Source organism: Podarcis cretensis, assembly GCF_951804945.1.
Source record: "Podarcis cretensis genome assembly, chromosome: 17".
Lineage (NCBI taxonomy): Eukaryota > Metazoa > Chordata > Lepidosauria > Squamata > Lacertidae > Podarcis > Podarcis cretensis.
The window spans coordinates 38,427,509-38,449,894 of NC_137187.1; the positions used below are offsets into that span (position 1 = coordinate 38,427,509).

The 22,386-nt window shown below is 45.5% G+C and overlaps 1 protein-coding gene and 1 long non-coding RNA gene across 2 annotated transcripts in view; both read right to left on the minus strand.

The window, feature by feature from the left end:
- Positions 1-22,386, minus strand: part of FAM120C (family with sequence similarity 120 member C) — a 30,326-nt gene that overhangs the window by 6,543 nt on the left and 1,397 nt on the right. Inside the window, exons 2-12 of the mRNA XM_079959991.1 lie at positions 15,442-15,688; positions 13,456-13,538; positions 11,516-11,644; positions 11,038-11,140; positions 9,859-9,944; positions 8,440-8,756; positions 7,869-8,154; positions 7,574-7,745; positions 6,936-7,185; positions 6,397-6,511; positions 1,027-1,236 (exon numbers count right to left, since the gene is read on the minus strand). Coding sequence (XP_079816117.1) covers positions 1,027-1,236; positions 6,397-6,511; positions 6,936-7,185; positions 7,574-7,745; positions 7,869-8,154; positions 8,440-8,756; positions 9,859-9,944; positions 11,038-11,140; positions 11,516-11,644; positions 13,456-13,538; positions 15,442-15,688 — 1,998 coding nt within the window. The remainder of the gene's footprint in view (positions 1-1,026; positions 1,237-6,396; positions 6,512-6,935; positions 7,186-7,573; positions 7,746-7,868; positions 8,155-8,439; positions 8,757-9,858; positions 9,945-11,037; positions 11,141-11,515; positions 11,645-13,455; positions 13,539-15,441; positions 15,689-22,386) is intronic.
- LOC307206795 lies at positions 15,699-18,058 on the minus strand. The gene is made up of 3 exons (XR_013834501.1): positions 16,556-18,058; positions 16,396-16,521; positions 15,699-16,038 (listed from the first exon to the last, which is right to left on the minus strand). It is a non-coding gene; the product is annotated as an uncharacterized lncRNA (long non-coding RNA).

Below are 22,386 nucleotides of genomic sequence, written 5' to 3' on the forward strand. Positions count from 1 at the left end.
AAAAGCACTGGGTGAATATGCTCCCATGGCAGAGACCCCGTGAGGAGCCTCGCTGCAGCATTCTGTACCCGCTGGAGTTTCTGGGACAGCTTCAAGGGCAGCCCCACGTAGAGCGAATTACAGTAGTCAAGCCTGGAGATGACCGTCGCATGGATCACTGTGGCCAAGTCAGGGCGGGAAAGGTAAGGGACCAACTGTTTGATGCGGCGAAGGTGGAAAAATGTCGCCTTGGCTGTTGCTGTAATTTGCAACTCCATGGAAAGGGAGGCGTCAAGGATTACACCCAAACGCTTAACGGAAGGCAATGGCACTAATTGGGCCCCCGCAAGAGAAGGGAGTTGGTCCCTCATCCCCATGCCATCTCGACCTAGCCATAGGACCTCTGTCTTCGAAGGAGAACAGTATCAAGGTCATGGAGTGTAACTAGGGTGGGCCAGTTAGGGCAGTTTGCCCTGGGTATGATCTTGGGAAGAAGGGTGCCAAGGGCACATATTATGTGCTGCATTGACAACTATTTGAACAGACGATGGAGAATGTGATCCCGTCAAAGTTAAGCACTTTGACTCCCCCACTGTAATCAGTAGGATGTAAAAATGCCTAACGAGACTGAGAGCCTTGTGGTGTATTCTGTTCAGTATGAAGTAATTAAGTACGTTCTCCAGATAATAGATTGAAGCCAGATACCACTTTGCTCAGAGGCTTGGTCATGGCAGCAGGCCAGGCAGAGTGGCCGTTTCTCATTAGCTTTGTGCCTGCAGCTTAACAATACACAAAAAAAGCACATTCAGCTGTTGAATACTGCTGTGGTGGGGGGGGGGGAGTAACTAAAGGCATTAGACAGCAGCAGCCAGAGAACTTTTGACAACGCTCTTAGTTTCACCTACAACTACGAGGTGAGCATGTGTAGAACGCACAGGAACAACTAGATGTGGCACTGAATCAAGGACTAAGCAGCAACAACTCAGGAAGTCAGCAGCAGGATCAACTGCTCAGCAGCCACTTCCTTCTAGGAGTGCTAACCCTTACCTGTCCATCGCACAGGTCTATCAGGGGTGCCTTTTCCCACGTGGCTTTGATTAGCTTGCTCTGGAAAAGCTTCCCGTCAAAGTAGATCCATGGGCAGCAATGTTCCCAAGGGACGGGCTGCCCGCATGCATCGTTGGCGAAAAGGGCTGTGTCCACTCCACTCATAAATAGGGCAGCCAGCTGAACTCCCCGGGGATCCAGCTTCTCAATCTGCAATGGACGCAAAATACCTTCAGCCATCAAGGAGCTCAGTTTAGTAACAGTCCCCCACTTTGTCACGGAGACCTTAGTAACTGAGTGAGTTACCCACAAGCCTGTATTTGTAATGCAGGAGAGAGCAACAATGAGGCTTAGCACAGGATAATGATGATGATGATGATGATGATGATGATGATGCTAAGTATCAGATGGAAGCCTGAGACACAGCACAGGGCTTTCATTTTTGACCTCCAAAGTCAACCAAGTCAGACCTACTTGTATGAATAGCACAGGGTTAAAAAGAGGAGAGCATATCCGTCAAAAGTACAGGTCAGCAAACTTTTTCAGCAGGGAGCCGGTCCACTGTCCCTCAGACCTTGTGGGGGGCCGGACTATATTTTGAAAAAAAATAATGAACATATTCCTATGCCCCACAAATAACCCAGAGATTCATTTAAAATAAAAGCACACATTCTACTAATGTAAAAACACGCTGATTCCCAGACCATCCGCGGGCCGGATTTAGAAGGCGATTGGGCCGGATCCGGCCCCCGGGCCTTAGTTTGCCTACCCATGGTTAAAAGTGTCCTTTGGAGGACCCTGCTCTCACCAGCCCTGGAGAGATTAATCTACTACATAATGGGCCAGAAGCAGGAACCGGATGCAAATACCCCATATCAAAATTTGTTAGGGCTCAGGCCTGTTCCACCAAATCTTCCCATCTCTCATCAGGGCAGACCTCTCTCTGCCAGATGTTCTCTGTGCGCCAAACTTTTAGTGGCTCTACACTGGGCAATGCGCTCTGAAGTCACGGCTCATGTGGGTATCGTACTTCCACCCTCTTCTCTTAGCTTTTCTACCTATCCCTTGTTGGACCATGCCCCGTTTTTAATGGAACAAAAAAATAATAGATGCAAATACCTCCAGGTATGTATGACGTGTCCTTCGTTCCCAGGGAGTACCTGCAACCTGTCCCCTCCCTCCATATTTAATATATTAAGAAGCGGGGCACTCGGGGGGGGGGCACCAGGTGGCGCATTGGAAGATGGCCGACAATAACATCTCTCCGACCCACACGAGGTAAATAAGAGGCTGCTATGGGAAGTATGCAGCCTTCCCGACCCCCCAAGGAGATGGGGGGACTGCCTTGCCAGCGGTGTCCATAATGCACCCCCGGAATCGAAAGAAGGGGGTGCCCGGTCACTTGGCACAAGCCCTCGGTGAAGTTGGCTCTTCCGGACGCTTTCTCCAATCGCGCTCTGGTTTGCTTCAGCTCGAAAATATAATTGGAAAGAAGCTGAAGCACATACATCAAGCGAAGTTCGGGAGTTAAGACTGCTGATTAATGGATCTCTGTGACCGGAGCGACAGGAGGGACAAATAAATCAAATGATGAACCACCATTAAGAGACTGGTATGTTTGGAATGAAAAGGAAGGGGGGTGGAGGAAAAAACTTTTCTTTTCTTTGCCTTATGTGAGTATTAATAACCCTCTACCCCAGAAAGACGAATCGTTGCATTTTATTAATCACAAGCAGGAACTCAAGAGCTGTGTGGAGTGAATTATTGATTGAAGAGAGGACTGGTAAATATCGGAGAACGGAGGAAAATTTTATGACGCAGTTTTAAATGGCGTCTTGCTAAGACAGGCTTGTCTAAGAAAGACGGGGGGAGGAGGACCAGGATCATCGGAATGTGAATGATGAATGGAATGTGATCTAAACCTGGCAGAGCCCTCGGATATACTTGGCAAGCCTAGGAAAATTAATGGACAGACCGAGGATACATTCTTTATGGAGGTGTGGAATGGTGTCTGTCCCTATGAGATATGATTTTTGGAGAGTGTAAAACCCACACAGAGGATGTTTGTTTCCAACCTGCTTGTGAAGATTATCAGAGATCGCAAAGAAAGGAATATATGATAACAACAAGAAGATGAAGAAAGTAATAAAGAGACTATCTGGATAGAACTGGATAGAACTGTCTAATTAAAGCAGCAATATGTGATGTTTGGACCCCCTTCTGGAGCTTGGAGTATGGGCACCCCCAACAAAATTTAAAAATCTGGCTGTATAATTTGGAACTAATGTGATTTGATTGGCCTGTTAATAAAAATTATATATATATTTTTAAAAAGCAGGGCTCTCTTCCAGAGGGCATGGTTTCTGGCTCTCAAGCGGACCTGAGCCCCAGCACCTCTTTCCTTAACAAAAGGAGAGCTGGTTCTCCTGCTTCAGGCAACTTTTATTTCTCCAAAGATTTTTATTAAAGTTTTCACGATACAATAAAATAGTATCTAAGGCAAATAGAATCAAAAAGACAAGAAATAGAGGAGAGAGGGAAGAAGAAGAAAAGAAAGAGAGAGAAAAAGAACAGATAGGAAACATTAACACCAATAATAGTAATAATAATAAAACACCAAATTATATGTATATAGCCCTCGCTCATAAACTTCAATCCCCATATAAGGAAGAGTCTTCTCAGCTGTCACCTGGGAGAGCTTACCTCTTCCTCAGTCTCACACCCTGGAAAAGACCCTCTCCTATCACCTCTCTGTATGTATCTTCATTTAAGAAATCAAAAGAAAAATAAACTATAAAAAATAAGCAATCATAAAGAAAACAGAGTAAAGGGGGGGATGAAAGGGGGGGAAGGCTTTCGCTTCCCTATCTGCCAATTATTTGTATTTTCGATTACTCAAAATATGTAGCATTTAAACTCCAGAAATATCCAGTTTTCCCCATTCTGCTAGATGGGATCTGCTAGATCTCAAATTTTCTTCCCAGACACCCAGACATCTTTTCTCACTCAGGAAGTATAATGTAGCTCTTCATTTATGCATTGTTATCTTCAAGTGTCCAATTATGTATATTTTTCCCCAATTCCTCATGGTCAGTTTCTCCTCAGGGGTTCCAACCTTTCTCAGTAATGTGGTAATTTATCTTTGTTTGCCTGTTAAATCTTCATTAAATCATTTTTCATTCTTTTCTTTTCCCCCATCTCCTTTTCTGTTTGCGTATTTGTTATTCCACATCTCATCAGACACAGCTTTGAAAGCGCATTCAGTATAAAAAACTATGCTTTGAACTGTCATCAGCTGTTTTTGCGGTCAGTAAATTTCCAACTTTACAGCAGATTCCGTCATCAGCTCCCACCTTTCTGGCAGCCATAAATCTGTCTCCTCAGCTCCATCTGGTATTTTTTTCACATTTAGACAAAAATGGTCCCTCTGTTCGCCGACTGCAGATCCTACACCTCCCATTCGTCTTATCTGTATCCCAATCTCCTTAACCATCTCCTGTAATCTGTTTCTTAAGTCTATTAGCTGTGCCTTTGCATGAGTTTAAGGATCAGTCTTTAGTGTCAGCATGATATATTACGCTGTCTTCGCTTCCCTGTGTTTTGTGACGCAGACAGCAATTCCCACTTTCATTTTCCATCAACTCAGCACACGGAAGCAAGGGTTTACAAAAGACGTAAAAAATAAATGATAAGCAATTTTGAGCTGCAATATTTCCAGGCAGTAAATTATTTAGATCTTCTTGAAAAGGCTTTCCGCCTGTTATCTGTCATTGCTTTTAACTGTCTGCAGTCTTTTCCCTCTGTGTGTTATTAATTGACAAATACAGAATCCAATTTATATTCCTTTCTTTCCAGTCCTACTAATAATAATTAAGATAAGGAGGGTGCAAACTTTAAGCTCTAGTTTAAGAGCGATTATGCAGTGCTCAAACCAATATATTCACCTCGCTGTAGACACATTTCACCTCCACAGAGATTTATCTTTCCCTCAGTACGACAATGAATGTCTTCTTCAGAATATCTGAGGCTGTGCTCTTCAACATCCCTTAGTCTCAAGGGGAGTTAGGTAGCCAGATTTATCCCCTGACCACCTCTCATCTCTGCTAGTGTAGCGCTAGCAGATGTTATCTCAGTTCGCCATAGTTCCAACCAGAAGTCCCTGCTTCAGACAAAGATCACAGTGGCCCTCCTGTTACACCTCTAAACACTATGCCACGGATTTCTTTCACTGCTGCTCTACATCAAATTCCTCTGCTTAAAGGTCTATGCAATCCAATGTCAGACATGTAGAATGACTTTATGTACATCACAAGTTTTAGGTCTTGTTGTCATAAGCAACAGGAAGTGGTAGTAAACCCATTTGTGGATGGCCCCTCTGTAACCGGGGCTCTCATGATGGAATGTTCATGCACAGAAAAGGTTCCCTGTACACAGAAAACTAGAATACCAGTAAGAAAGCCAAGATATTAGACCAGACGCCTCCCTCAACCACCACCAGCAAGCCTGCATGCTCATTCTCTACGTACAAGGAATATATGATCTCTCACCTGCAGTCTGGAGCAGAACAGCCCAAACATAGGTGAATTCCAGTCTAAGAAACCTTGTCAGCAGAAGCCCCGTGCAAAGACTTCCACTTGCACAATGGGGCTTCTCCCCACCCCCTGCTTGAGTCCCAAAACTGACTTGTGAAGGAGGCATCAAGAGAACATCCAAAACACCTTGCAGGCAGGGAGAAGGGCTGTAATGCTTGGATAGACAGAATGTTTGTCCTAGCACAATACTGAATTCCACCCATTGTATCATCTGCCATCAGAGACAAGACAGGAGTCTGAAATTTCAGGTTTTGCAAAATTAGAAGTTTTGGGTTAGCAGGAACAGCAGCAATATGAGAGGAGATGGGATGGGATGGGGTGGGATGGGTGAGTGAAAGGCAGCAAGGAAGCATTGGCAAGGGGAGTGCATCTGCAAAAAATGCATGATTTGCAGGAAGGTTTTGCCTCTCATGGACAAGAAAGGTTCCCCTTCCTTAGCCCACGAGCTCTAATCCACTAAGCTGCCTTCCAGATTCCCTGCAACAGAGATGGGGAATCAATGCCCTCCAAATGCAATTTGACTCTAACTCTCATAGTCAGGGGTTATAGGAACTGTAGTCCAGCAACATCTGAGAGGGTTCCTAGATTAAGGTTACCAGATTTTTTTCAATGAATCCGGGGACACTTTTCAACTTCACTGGGTTTTGTATGGGGACTGATTTGTAAATCTGGGGACTGTCCCCGGGAAACAGGGACGTCTGGTAACCTTATCCTAGATTCCCCACTCCTGCCCTAAGGGTATAAAGATTGCAAAAATCAAATCCAAACTCAACCTTACCTTCAGTTCTTGAAGCTGATCTGGCTCATATAGCTGAGCAGACACAGCCTGGGCCAGGAAGGCGTCCAACTCATGTCTATGCAGGATCCGACCCCCAGGCCATTGTATCATGTATCTTAAAAAAAGGAGAAATATGACATAATTTATAAATCAAAAGAGTTACTCCACCACATACTGGGGAGGAAAGGAGACACAAGGGACACTGCCCAGCTTCTTTTTCTATTTAACTTTATTGCAGGAGAAGGTTACAAGCATTTTAACAGGAACTCAACATTAATAGCTAGCTAGATAGGTATTTTCTTGTATTTGTAATAGCTTGTATTTTCTTGGAAACTCAAAATGAGTAAATAAAATGTACTTTCAGTTACTAGAGTAGGTTTTAAGCCTCAAGTAGAGGAGACGATGTAGCTGGCGCTCCACCCACCAGTACACAGAGCCACAATTCTTCCAAATCCTGCTGTGCCATTCCACCCATCCTGTCTCAGGAGCCCTCTTTTCTGAGCATTCCCACCTATCATACCCAGACCTGCCCCACTCACCGTAGCACACAGCACATAAGCAGCAGATGTGTGGGGACATTGGCGGGATTGAGCATGCCGGGGGTGTCAGATTTCATACAGGCCAAGAAGGCTCTCATGCGTCGGTTCTTGTCCTCCACTGCTTTGCCCAGCCACAGCTTCTTGAGGTTGGGACACGTCCACTCTCGAAAAGCAAGGGCCGATACCAATTCTGGAGTCTGTGGGGATTTCCCCTTATACGCCGACCATTCCTTGACGATAACAGGAGGAGCTATGGAGGTAAGAACAGGGCCCATCTGACTGCGAGGATAAAACACTTGCACACTGTTCCTGTAAGGAGACACAGAAGGCACTTCCCCAAGCTCACATGATCAGGAGAAACACCATTTGGACCCAGCCCACCTGGAGGACAGATATAGGAAACCAGGATGCTGCCTATCAGTGACGACCGAACCTATTCAGCAGGCATGTACCACAAGTCAAGGCCAACATGTACCGCAGTTCAACACAGTGGGCAATAAAAAAAAAGCCCCTTGCTGCCAATGAATCTCCATATTCCAAAAAGTGCCCAGGATACCTCTGGGAGGCCCACCTCCCACTTTTACGAACACAACACTGGAACAGTAAAGCAACCACAGGTTGAAGAAGGGATGACCTACTTTTCACAGGGATACGCTTGCGCACAGCCAGCCGTTCCATCCGTCTCTGGGTCTCAGCCACACTGAAGAGGACACCATAGACATGTTGCCGTGCAGCCCGGAAAAGGACAGCTGCTGGCGGCAGCTCGGTGTTGCACTCGTCTTCAATGCACACTGGGATCTTGATTTCACCCTGGAATGGAGGGTTGGAAACTGAGGGTCCAGGACTGCTGGCTCTCAGCCCCTGTGCTGCCCTCCAGGCCACCCCACAGAGATCCAGTTAAAATAACTCAAAAGATCCACTGCCCCACCTCACCTTTGTTAGGACATGGTAGATGAATGGGTACATAAGCCCTCGCCGGTGCCGGTGCTCAGCCACCCGAAGCACCTCGGGGGCAACAGTGGGCAGGGGCGGGGTGGTGATGTCCATGTGGTTGCGAGTCGCCATGGAGAGCAGCGAAGGAATGTGAGCCTCAGGCCCACTCAGGCTCCTCTCCGAGTTGCCAGTGCCCCCAGGTGACTGCCCCCAGCCCCGAGTCATCCTCTTCTCAGCCCCAGGATCCTCCCAGCCAGACTTGCGAGGTCCGGATTCAGAGACGTGGCTGCAGCAGTGAGAGGAAAGGGATACGCTAGCAGTCCCACACCACGTGGCAAGCAGCAAAGCCAGGACCTGGCCCTTCTATCCTGCTTCTTCCCCCACCCCACCACACCATGAGATCAAAACTGAGGAATTCTCCTGGTTCCACCATCCCTGCTCAATGCTACGCACTTTCCCACACCCATGAAGAGCAGTCATGGGCCCCTCCAATCCACCTTCTTCCATACATCCATAGCTGCCACCCCAGTCTGTCCTGCAGATCTCAAAATGCCGCTACGTCCCCACTCACTTGGAGCTGGTTCCGTTGTGCTCTTCTCCATCAGAAGAGGAGGAGGGCGAAGACCCAGGCCCAGACGATGGGGAGGGCTTGGAACTCAGGTGGTGGTTGGGGAACTTGGCGGGGCAGTTGTCATATGAAACAGGCCAGTTGTTGAAGTGTCCGCCCTTCAGAGCAGGGTCCTCGTGGAAAGGGGCTGCATCCACCAGGCCATGTGGAGAGAAGAGAAAACTGGAGCCAGGGCCGGGAAGGAAAGACGAGGAGGTGGCAACACCGCCATGAGTGGAAGGCGGATGGTACTGCATCTTTGGCCCCATCTGAGGTGCAAACTGGAGATGGAAGCAAAGGGGAGGAAAGGGTTGACAGATTGTCATTGGAGCTACCTGAGCAAACCTGGAGAAGGGCCACAGCTTAGCAGCAGAGAACATGCTTTGCAGGCAGGTCTCTAATCCCCAGCATCTGCAGTAAAAAATGGGCTCAAAGAACAAGTGATGAGAGAGAGCTCTGCATGAAACCCTGGACAGTGGCTGGCAGTCAGAAATAGATGGAGCCGTAGCCTGATTCAGTATAAGGCACTTTTATGTGTTTCTGCATGGGAGGACGGGTTCAAGGCACTGAAATTTCTCCCTTTGGAGATATGGTCCAATCCTCTTTCTGCGATCATGTACTGTCTACATCTTTAGCTCAAGCAACTATAAGAGTTAGAAACATGAGTTTTATTTTTTTTAAGGCTGAGATGCCTCTGATGATAACATGCGTCAGATGCCACACTCCATATGGTATCACAGACGAATGTGCACAGCCCTGGCTTGGGAGAAGATGCAATGCAACAGATTTTAAAGGGGGCAGTGGTAACAAGAGGGGATCATTCTCATGGTACAGTTTTATAGCTCTCCTTGAAACGGGACCAAATGCTCGCAAGAGCACCTGCATATGAATGAATTGCAGGTGCAGACCTACCCTTTGCAAACACAGAATTTGGCCTTAGTCAGCAGATTTATACTTTATGAAGAATGAGACAGACTGTGGTAAAATTCCAGATTGTACTACTTCAGTCTGAGTGCAGGAGGGAGAGGGAGTCATGTTTTTGAATGCTGTAAACTAGAGGAATATGTTTATCACAAGCCTCTTTTTTATGTGCTAGTCTGTTATACGTATGTGGTTTTTTGCATAAGAGAGCATTTTAAAAAATGACACACGAATACCCCTTGCTGCCTGAAGTAGCACAATCCAGAATTCTACTACCTCACCCTCCACTGAAATACAAATAAGCTTGTTGTAGGCTGGGCTTGCAACAAGCAACAGTCTCCCCTCAATAACCCAATGAGCAATAAGGAGGCACAGCCACTGACCTGTCTATCTTGAACAGAGTAATGAACAAAATTATCAAGAAAAGCTGAACATCTGCCTAAAGCAAGTCTGGGGACTTACCACAGCCTTCCCAGAAGGGAGCGGTACCATTGGATTGCGGTTCATAGGTGCTGCCCCTCCAAAGTGGTTGGGCCCAAAAGCTGGAACTGAAACACAGAATTGTGACCTTGTTAAAATACAGGAATCTCCATTTTCCCAGCACACCCTTGCCAGGACCATTAAAAAGACTGAGTGTGGATACCTGCCAATGTACAAGTTGGTTAAACTAGGATGTGGTTGATGAACATTTCAAAAAGCAGGTGTGAGCAGGGGGAGTCATATTTTTGTGTTATGAAGGAAAGTCATTTATGTCTTTCCCAAGCTGGTGACTCTGACTTTGTACCTTTGGCCAACCTTATGGTACTCTGCCATGCTGGAACCCCTGCACATGGCAGCATGGTTTAGGAAAGTAGCTCTCAAAGATTTGTGTAAATCTCCTGAGAAGAGGGTGGTGTTCAATGCAAAATGAGGACGCACACTTTGGTCCAGAAATCCTGTAGGAATTTTGTCTGAAAATTCACTCCAGACCAAAAAAAGAAAGGAGGGGGTGCTGATTGATATACCAGTTCTCTTGTCCAGCAAAAGGTAAATAGTAGACTCTGGCAAACCATTGTTCAATTTTCAACAGATTCCATATTTCCTCCGATTATTGAGATTCTTGCAAAAGATGCTGGACTAGGGGAATTTAAAGTCCATCAAGGCACCTATATCCTTAAACAAGTAGGCATATTCAGAAGCACTTAACCCAGATTAGCTATGCCTCGTTAAGAGATCCTGAGAATGCACTCTTGCTATGTAACTTTAACACACAACTGTGGACAATGAGGAATGGCTGTAACAGTAGTTTCGTATGAGGGCAGAATGTGTGAATGGCTCAATGAGATTACCAGCCCCTGGCCTGGAAAGGTGCTCCAGTGCCTTTAGCAGACCGTGACACAGAGAAGTTCAAAAGGTGGAGTTTCTGGCTCCCTGTAACGCATGGCCACTGGAAAAGCCACTCCAAACTTCTTCCAGCCACGTGGCTAATGAAAGGCACCCAAGCCCTCTTTGGGCCAGGAGGTGGCAACTCTAAAGTGCAGACTTGATCTCTCCCAGCGGAGGGCGCCATAGGGTATCAGGCAGGGCCTCACCTTCTTGGACAGCGGGAGAAAACACGGCTGAGAGAGAGGTGAGGTTGACCAGCGCCGCCTGGATACTCACGAACATACGGGGACTGGCCCACTGGGGTAGGCGGTGCCTTCGTGGCCACGGAATAGTATTCTACAGCCTTCTTGAAACGCTCAATTTTATCTTCGGTCCTGGACTGGGGAGGAACCAGAGGAAAAGAAAGTGACAGGGGCGGAGACAGGAGTGCGGCCAATTGCAAGTCGCAATGGCATTCGGAGTGAAAATCCTACCGCCTTCTCAAGCCGACCAGCACAGAGGGCTTTAATGTTATGCGATCTGCTACTGTTATGGGCTTGGAGGCACAAGCCACTATGAACCAACCAGCTGCTGTGGACTGTGGAAGTGCTGAAATGGGAACCCAGGATGTAACCCTCATTTTAGCAGTCGCCATAAATAAGCCTCTTTTCCTTCTGTGGATCCCTTTATCCCAAACCTCTCCACTGCCTGCAACTTTCACAGCAGCCGTGAGGATAGGTGGAAATTTAGCCCTGCCCCACAGGCTCTGCCTCACCTGGGAGTGCTTGAAGACATCTCTCCCTATCACATCCAAGTTGGAGGGATTTTTGATGGAGCTGACATACTCGGACACAGCCTTGATGACTACATCACAGGGTGGCAGGACCAGTTGATGGGCGCGCACCTAGAACCAGCACACAAAACACTTAAAATCCCTGGCAAAGGCAAACAGCAGCAAGGCAACATCTCTGTGCTCTACAGGCCTGGTAAGCAACAACTTCTACCAGAGGGCTATTTTGGGGACAGTCCCCACACCCACCAGGTGGATGAACAGAAGTCCTACTGCCGCAGACCCTTTCTACATGTCTCTTTCTTCTCTGGACTTGCAATGGGGTGCCGTAGGAAGATACATGGCTTGTACCTTTCAGGGACCAAATTTGGCCCTGGGGCCTCCCAGCTGCTGATCCCTAGTGCAGAAACATGGTGCTCCCAGATCCTGAAATGGCTCCACCCTATTATGCAGTTCTTGCTAGTGACAGAAGCTCACCTGGTTCAACTGCCTTATCCTAAAGCAGGATCCTCTGTGCATCACTGACTTTGACACCAGAGTTTAAGGGCAGATTCACATAACAATCATGTTTGTTGGGGATACAGCATATTGTTTGGCATTTGCTATAGTAAAGGAATATGAAGGAAGACTGCTGGAATCTCTAAACATGAAGGGATATGAAGTGAGCATATACCAGGGAAGCTGCAAATCGGCTACGGCTCCCTGCCATACACCCACTGCATGTCTGAAGTCATATTATCTCCTCTTCATACATTTTTGTGTTTGCCAAGTTACTTGGGAGGTACTCATTTTCTCAAACCATCAGGGGAGACCCTTCTCTGGGTGCGCTCCCATCACCTTAAGGGGCATGGCCTTCTCAGGAATGGTACCCTCCTTATCCCCTTTCACTTCCCAAGACCTTTCTGTTTAGCTAGTCCTTTGAGCAAGCATCACTAATGTACTTTGTTTTATCTTGGCTGTTGTATCGATTTAAGATGTTCTAATTCCAATGTAGGTTTTGTATGACATTATTATAACTGTTTCCTAAGCCCCCTTGAGAACCCTTGTGGGGCTAGTAGACATACCTTTTCACACAAATAAAGATACTTACAACACAAATCAAACACTGGCATACACCTGACAAATATGACTGCCTAGGGCATAAAGCATGTACTGATCTTAGCTCCTTTACAGCAGCCAGCATGGCACATGACATTGGCAGAGAACAGGAGTGTAACCCATGCCAGAGGTTCATCATGAATTTCCTCTTCTTGTTGTGTGGCTATATCCACGAAAAGTCCACCAGCTATATGAAGCTGTGGCAGTAGTTTAAAAACAAAAAACTAAACAAACAAAAATGTGATGCTGAAAAAATGCACCCTGACCCCCCAAGAGTCATGCTGTGACTCCTTTTTCTAGACCTAGCCTAATCCCATTATATCTCTATACAGAAGTTGCTGAACTACAAATTCCATCATGTCTGACCACTGGCTATGCTGTGCCTGATGGGAGTTGGAGTCCAACATCAGGAGAACTACCAGCCCCTATATGCTCCACTCCTCTTCCAGAGCTAGGGACAGAAATCTTAGTTTTTATTAGCCTTGGTCCAAACTGCATTTCTCCCACTTGTCTGAAGGACAAATGTCGTACGGAGTTCAAGTAGAGCTATCCTCAGCATCACCACTCTAAACATCAGAGCCACCCTTTCCCAGAACTGTTTTCAAAAGCACTGCTTCTCCCACCGCTCCTCAGAAACAATCATGTCTCCCAAGAGTTGTGGACAAAAGATTTTGGAGTGCTAGTTCCCATCCACCTCACAAGTCTTTTTTCCTTAAGACACCACTGCACCAGTTCATTCCCCAAAGGGCAATCCATTTGCAGCCCTTTCAGTCCAGGGTTTCCTGCCTTGCTGCCCTCAAGACAGGACAAGGGGAGGCTGGCACTACCTTGAGTGAAGCTAGTGGGTGGTCTGGTCCAAGAAGGCTCCAATGGAAGGCAGCCAAATCTTCATCTGGAAGGATGTGGTTCCCTGGGAGCAAAAAGGGGATAATAACTGAACAGCTGCCAACAAACAAGAGGATTCAAACCCTCTGCCCCCGCCCATCCAATTTATTTCTCTGCCTTTCCAATAGGTAAAACACAGGTATGCAGAAACAGGTCTCACTGGACTGAACCTGCTAGTGTTAAGGTTCAAGCACATTAAGTATAAAGGTAAAGGTAAAGGGACTCCTGACATTTAAGTCCAGTCACGAATGACTCTGGGGTTGCACGGAAACGCCGTTCACCTTCCCGCCAGAGTGGTACCTATTTATCTACTTGCACTGCATGCTTTCGAACTGCTAGGTTGGCAGGAGCTGGGACCAAACAACAGGAGCTCACCCCGTTGCAGAGCCTCAAACCGCCAACCTTCCAATCGGCAAGCCCAAGCGGCACTGTGGTTTAAACCACAGTGCCACCCACGTCCCATACATTAAGTATAGCGTGATGCTAAAGACTCTCCTGCACACAACACACACATATCCACATTCTAGTACAGAAGTTATAAAAATTTGCATGGAGCTACTTAATTTGCACATATTCCTCCAGGTGAAACAAAGCACAAATTGAATCCAAGCCCAACCAAGGTGGCGGAAGTTCCTAAGGAGAGCATGTCTGGAGTTATCAATAACTCATTCTGAAAGGAGCAACTTGAATTCTCTGTCCACATTCAATTTCTCTCTGTGGAAGCTTCTTATGCCAGCAACGACCCAGAAACTGCAAGCATATTTGGCTTCCATCCACATTCTAGACTTCTGTTCAGCTGGACTCATAGGGATTGTTCTTATGGCCTTGACCAAGGCATCTCCTAAAGTTTTCTGAGGTCATAAGGTATGGTGGATCACTTACAGAACCACTTTCCAGATGCTCCCAGCCTCACTCAAAGCCTTTTCCCTGAGGAAATATTAAGCACTCATGTCCTGAACAGAATTTAAGTTCTCTCTCATCTTCACTGCACATTCCTCTTCTTTCTCATATTGAAAAGACACACATTGGCATGGGGCTGTAGCCCAGAGGTAATGCCATCCCAGTTAAAAATATCTTATCCAGGAGAGCTGCTGCCAGTCAGAGCAGACAATACTAGGCAGGATGATCTAACTCTGCACGGATCAGATATAGCAGAAGGCAGCTTCACATGTTCAGACAACCTTCCAGTTTCTTTCTAGTTCCTACCAATACTAGTGCAGTGTAGTGATTTAGCGTGTTGCACTAGGACCCCACTCAGCCATGAATGGTGACCTTGGGCCAGTCAGTCTCTTAGCCTAACCTACCTCACAGGGTTGTGGTGAAGATAATTAAGGGTGGCGGTGAAGAACCATGTGTCCCACCTTGAACTCCTTGGAGGAAAGGTGAGATATAAATATAATAATTAGATAAATAAATACACAGCAGCCCTTCGCCAGTATCTGGACACATCCTAACCCTCTTTTTCTTTCCCCCAGATCAGACACTCCCAGCTTGAGTAGCACCAAACACTGAAGTTGGGGGGAAGTTGGGAGTGTGAAAATGAATTTAGCACCTGTGATCTGACAGCCCTTCCTGGGTCTCTCATTAGCTTGAGAGATACCAGACATTCCATGTGAAAAATTAAGCCAGATCTTGGGACACCCTGGGAATGCTATAGTTAGGCAGAGAAAAGACTGTGTGTGAAACAATTCATTTTAAAGTCAAGGCACTGAAATATATGCTGCTGAACTGTGCCACTGCCTACTCCTGCTGATTTAATGTTTCACTCTTTTTACAGCCTTCACAACAACTGTGGGAGGTGAGTTAGGCCAAGGGAGAGCATCTTGCTCATGGCTGCCTAGTGAGCTTTTTGCCCAAGCAGGGAATTGGACCCAATCCTCTGAAACCTTCACTCACTTCACCACTCAGCCAATCCAGTTTCAACATACCGAGCAAGGCAGCGAAGATGGGAAAGCTGCTTAGCTTGAGGCCCAGCTGCTTGGCCACTTCTTGCATCAGGAACTGGTTGGTGGTGAGGTTCTTGCCATTCCAGCTCAGTTTGAGGGCATGGGAGCTATAATAGGAAGGTATGTTGCAGAGAGCATACTCGGAGTCATGGGCAATGAGCCCATGGAAACCATTCTCCCGGAAGAAGGATACCACTTCCTGATGATGATCCTCCAGGCTCTGGAACACCTGCAGAAAAGAAGGGACGAGGCTGAGTAAAAAGGCACACTGCAGCAAAGCTCTTTTTCGTGCTTTCTGTTAAGCCCACCCAGTACAGAATTCACTTCAGGGCAATTCCTCCACAGACTCCATCTGCTTATATATGCAGGAAAGCGGTTCACTTCCCTTTGGAAGCTGAAAGGTATGGCATGTGAATATCAAAAATGTCATCAGAACAAGGTGTTTCAGTTTCATGCTGTTCTGCAAACTCTGGTTAAAAGTCAACCGTGGTCTGTGATAAATTCAGGGCAAATATAACACTAAAGAGGACGGAGGAGAATTAGAAGGGGAAAGGGAGTGGGGAGGAAGGAGGTTCCTATCTCTTAACCATGATTAAAGGTAAAGGGAACCCTGACCATTAGGTTCAGTTGTGACCGACTTTGGGGTTGCGGCGCTCATCTCGCTTTATTGGCAGAGGGAGCCGGCGTACAGCTTCCGGGTCATGTGGCCAACATGACTAAGCCGCTTCTGGCGAACCAGAGCAGCACACGGAAACACCGTTTACCTTCCCGCCAGAGCGGTACCTATTTATCTATTTGCACTTTGACATGCTTTCAAACTGCTAGGTTGGCAGAAGCTGGGACCAGACAACGGGCGCTCGCCCCGTTGCGAGGATTCGAACCGCCAACCTTCTGATTGGCAAGTCCTAGGCTCTGTGGTTTAACCCACAGCGCCACCCGCACCCCATGATTAGGAGGTTGTAAAATATTACATGTACACTAGATTTAGGTGTTGAGAATTTTCAAGAGAGATCCCACACTACAGGTTTTATCTCCTATCAAGTGGGTCAACAGCCTTCCTTCCTTTCTTCCCAAGAAAAAGACATATAAATTACACCTTCCTTGTTTCTCAAGAAAAAGACATGATAAACATGAGAGATCACAACTATGCTGCTTTCAGGTGCCATCTGGCACCCATGAATTTCTGAGTTTTTCTATTCCCTTCCCCCTTTGGTCATGAGGTGGTGAGGATGGTTATCTGTTTCTCACTTGAAAAGTACACAGGTCTGAAGGAGGAAGCTGGAAGACTGATGTTCTTTGTCACTTCCCTTTTCAGCTCTATGTGCTTCTCAGGACTCACAGTCCCAGATCTGACTTTTACCTAGACCCCTTGGGAAAGTGTAGTGTGTGCACTTCTATCGTTCAGTCCTGGTGGTGTGAGGGTGGAGAAGAGAAGTTATTGGAGGGCATGGCACCCACAGCACTCGCTCCAAATGTGCCCAGAGGCCCAAAATGGTTGGCACCCGTAACCTATACAGTTAATGGTTTACTGTGATTCCCTACATATTTCTCAAGAGGGGACAGAGGCTGGAAAGCTATTTTAGTGTGAGAAAGAAACCAAGCAAAACAAACTGGAAGAAAGACAGAAACTCTTAAAAACCAAAGGTGATTAATGGCAAAGCAGCGAGAACACGGCTGTTTATAAAGTTTCAAATCAGGATTTTAAAAAACAATATAAAGGCAGATCCTGGGATTTTTTTGACAACCCTATTATCCAACTATTGAACATTTAAGGGATTGGGTCCTGTCACAGTAATCTTAAGGCTTTATTCCTCTGCCCCAACCCAAAAATAAATAATTTTTTTGACATTTAATGGGAAGCAAGACGTTACTCTTGCTATAAATGGCGGCCACTAGCATTTCCTTAGTGATCGTTGGTCCTTTAGCTGAAATCTTTAGCCCTTTCAGAAGAACATGTTGCAAACCCCTAAGGCTTAAAGATCCTGTCCCTGAAGAACATGAAAAGGGCCTCCTGAAGATGATGAAGAATTTGCTAGGGAGGGTTAATGGATAAAATGATGGAATTCGTTCCTACAAGACACGGTGATGGTTCACTAGCTCAATTAGCTTGTATAAACTATTTTTTGTCAAATTCACGGAGAATATGACCATCCATACTCACATCCATGATAAATACCTTTGATATTCAGAGGCATAAAACCTACTGAATACCAGGAGCAAGCCATCACCTGTGTGTTCCCAAAGACTAGGCTGGTTGCTAGACTACATAGACATCAGGCTGATTCAGCAAAGTTGGCTGCCTTCTCCCACCTGCAATTTTGGAAATTTAACTTCATTGGATCAGAAATTGAAGTGTGTCTCTGCTTCTCCTGCCGCCTCTCAAACATCTGTCAATTATTATTTTTATTTGTGTCCTTTCCTGTTTCCTGCATTGAATGATTCCATGCCCACCCACCCAGTAAATACAGAATGCTGGTATTGCTGCTGATTGTCTTACTTCATCTAAGAGCTTAAATCATACTCTGTCCTTCCTTTCTTATAGATTCATTGCCCTGAGAAACACTTAAGAGCCATAGCAATCACCAGAAAAATAGCAAGACAAGTACCAACATACTGATATACAACACCTAGCATCATCACAATCTGTCCCCACACAAGCCAACAATAAGACACAATAATTTCAGGACAGTGTTAGAACTTCACCAGGCGCCAGGTGTGTTTTGTGACTGGAGCAAGTCCAATTGTGACCACGTGGAGATCTCTGAGCACCAAGTTGGTGACTGACATCTCCATCTGGCTGCCCCTCCAACTTTCTTAAGCAGGTAAGCAGAAGAGCGTATTTATTGCATTTATACCCCACCTTTTTCTCCAAGGAGTCCATGGTTCACCCCCCTCCTCAGTTAATTCCTACAATGACCCTATGAGGTAGGTTAAGAGGCTGTGACTGGCCCATGGTCACCCAGTGAGCTTCAAGACTGAGTGGAAATTTGAACCCTGATCTCCCAGGTCCTGGTCTGAGACTCTAACCACTACACCACCCTGGCTTCCTAGAGTATTTCTGCTATGGGGCACCTATATAAATTAGGAAGGTAAATAAATATGGGGGAAATCAAATGTCCCTTAGAGAAGGATCTGAAATATTTTCCTTGAAGTTTGAATTTGTTTTATTCTGGATTCTTTTATTTGCTGTTTTAATGTGTTGTAAACTGCTATGATATTTTTTTCTTTAAAATATAAAACAGTATAGAAATGAAGCAAATAATCATAACAAACTTCATTTAAAAAAAGATGCATAGACATTGTGTTGTGGCAACCATAACCTTGGTTTAAGGTGCCATTAGCTGATATACATGAGTTTCTAACACTGTTTCAGGACCAACCATCCACACTTCGAAAAGACTACACTCCTAAGGTAACACACTCACATGGTAGGTCACCGAAAGCCAAATTTACATTCCAAAAATGAACAACAAAACAATTTGAAAAGTTATTTCTTGTAACTAAAATCTTCGTTTAAGAGATTAAAGCCACAATCATGATAGACAGCACAGAACATGGCCTCTGCTCCAGTACACAGCCCCATAGTTTTTTCTTTTAAGGAAGGGGGGGGGAGCAAATTCCTAGATCTCTCCCTCCCTCTCTTTTTTACAGGAAGAGAACCTTAAAAACATGAAGGGCTATTTATGCTAAATGCCTACAAGTGACAGGGTATCTCAGTATAGAATCCAGCAGAAAGTTGCCATACTTCACTGTGTATGAATCCCCATCCTTCCACATGTCTCTCTTGCTTTATATCCACACACTTACTGCTTCCAACCATTTTAAGAGCCTCACTCCCTGCTCTCCCATGACACACAGGACTGAAAACAAAATGGTTTCGTGCAACAGAGCAAAATTTAGACACACAGGCTTCAAATGGACTTGAAGTAATGGACTTGAAGCACTGATTCTGAACTGCGAGAGACTGGGATTTCTTTAGCGCAAAACCCAAGACCTCTTAGCAAAAATGAACAGGGAGAATGGAATGGAATGCTCAGTGGCAAACTATTAAGAACTTTTGCTCTGATTTGAGGCTTCGGTTCCCTTCAATCCATCCAGCCCACAATATACAGAAATACACAGGTCAGGATCCAAAGAGCTGCTGCTATACTAGCCCAGGCTTGGGCATGCCCAGTGGGGTTCCATTCCTCTTTTCTCTGCCCTGACACAATGAAACAGCCGACCAACCTGGATTATTATAATCTGCTTTTGAAATCTCCCTCAGTTTTCAAAACTGCCCTGTGGTATGGAAACTAACATTTTGAGAAGCCCACGTTCAAAGCTTCTTTGGATATATGGGACCTAATGTGGAATTGTTTGGATCCTGCCCACTGCAGAGATAACTGTACAAGACCAAAACCTAGTTGGGTTCAACTGTTTCCCACCCCTAAACAACATACAATCTAGATTTAAAGTACGTTTTATGTCTCACTTACTTCAAATGGAATGATTTAAGGGCAGATTCAATTCTCTCTCTGAAATCAACAGGGCTTTATTAAAAGAGTGTGCCCAATATTGTAAAACTGCTTTTCCAAATGCACTCAAAGTGGTGCTGAGAACACACTTTTTAAAAATGGGTTGATCATTTATTAAATGAGGCTGTATTTAAAGCTCATCTGTTTCAGGTCAGCTGTTTCCAAAGCTTATTCAACTTCAGCTGATCTCCAAGCCTTTGCTTGCCAATTTACCTTTGGCCTCAGGAGGTTACATGCAGCTATTTGAGGGAATTTAGCTGAAATCCAGTATTCTCCATCTGCAGCCAGACACGTTGCTCCAAGCACGCCATACGAACAGTCTTGTTGGATCATACCAAAGGCCCATCTAGTCTGCATCCTATTTTCACACTGGCCAAGGAGTTGCTTGTGCTTCTTGTAAGTGTCTTTAATGTGTGTCTTTAAAAAGGCCAGCAAACCCATCAGGTTCTACACAGGAGATGAGCAGCTTGTTCATCACTGAACGCTGTGACCAATTTCATATCTCACACATGAATGACAGAAATTGCACTGCATTTTTAAATGACCCTAGAAGATAACCAAGTTCCAGTTCACCATGGGCATACTGCAGTTATTCTAGAATTCTCAAATGGCTATCCTCAAATGTGAAGAACTTGTTGATCAACATTTGGAAAACCCCGGTAACAGGGACCTAGAAATCACAAGGATTGGATATACAGCTTTGGGCTTGGCCTTTACTTGCTTTACACACAGCTTTGAAAGGTGTGTGTGAGAGAGAAGAGAGACAGACAGACAGACAGACAGACAGAGGGAGGGAGGGACTAACTAATGCAGGCTTCCTCAACCTCGGCCCTCCAGATGTTTTTGGCCTACAACTCCCATGATCCCTAGCTAGCAGGACCAGTGGTCAGGGATGATGGGAATTGCAGTCTCAAAAACATCTGGAGGGCCGAGTTTGAGGAAGCCTGAACTAATGTCCATCTTTTACATTCTTAAATTGCTTTGCAGACATTAGCAATCAGTAATCATGACACCAACCCTGTAAGGTTGGTCAGCATATGGGAGGCTGAGACCACATAGCAAGTTTGTGGCCGAAGTGAGATTTGAACATGGAACTTCCTGGCCTCACGCTAACAGCCACTATGTGACACCAGCTGACATGGGACAAGCTCACATACCCACTTTTCCCACTGCTGCTGCTTAATTCTATTCTCACCGCTCGGTTTTTCTCACACACATCTGCCTACAGAGACCTTTTTGATTGTCATTTCCACCAGCCCCCTAACCCTGTAAGGATCATGCAAAATGCTGTGCAACGTCTAGGCAGGGCAACTCAGGGACTTCTCTTGGTCAATTTCAGATTTGAATTCCAGTTGCCAGAACCAAAGACTACAAGAAGCACTGCATCATACCGTGCTGTAAGGGGATTCACCAATTCTTGTTCTTCCTGAGCGTGTCTGCGTTACCTACTATGGGGGGGGGGGCTGGCGGGGGCTACCCTATATTGCCTTACATCACTTCATCTAAAGTACTTCTGCCATTTGCCCACTGTTAGGTATGGGGAGCAAACAATCACCCTTCACAGGGCGAAATGATTCAAATATATTTTGATCTGGATTAGCAGTATAATGCTTCAGACTAGAGCACTTCTGTGTGAGCATGAGGGTGTGGGTTCTAATCTTGTTGAATGTCATTTTCTTGTATAAAGCATAGTATGCACCTTGCTCTTATACCAGAAGCCTACAGAAGCAACTGCACATCCAACTGTGTCCTAGATACTAACTTTAGGTGTTGGTCCAGTCCACATTTTTCTAGGAAATTTTCGTTTTCCTAGCAAAAGCAATCTGTATAGAGTTCATACAGCCATAGAAAACTCAACCCATGACACTTTGCTAATTTCAATCCTACAATTGTCCAGGCTTGGCTTAAATAGGTGACGCAAACACTCTTGCTATTATTTCTTATTGCACAGATGGTTACACTGCGAAGATCTGCCCAGAATTAGTCATGTTATTCTTTCAGCCAAAGAAAAATCTAATGCCAAAAACCTTGGGTTCAAGAATATTAATGAATCAATTAAAGAGAGATTACCAAAATTTAAGTACTTAAAAATAGAATAAAGAAGGAGAAGGGACAGAATGTAACAGGCTTGAAAAATGGATGGGTAGTGTGAAAAGACACAGTACAGATTTGGTTAATAAGCTGCCAGTCACTTGTGTTAAGGAAGAATTGTAGCCTGTGGTAACTTTGTAAAAACTGTGCCTGTGGTAAGGAAGAATCACTTCCAGTTGACCAAGCAGTGGAGGTTTTATAACTAGGTAGAAAACTGATTGTTTCAGGCTGCCAATATGTCATAAATCAGGGGTGAGGAAAACAGTGGCTCTCCAGATGTCACTGGCTGGTGCTAATGGGAGATGAAAGCCATTAATATCTA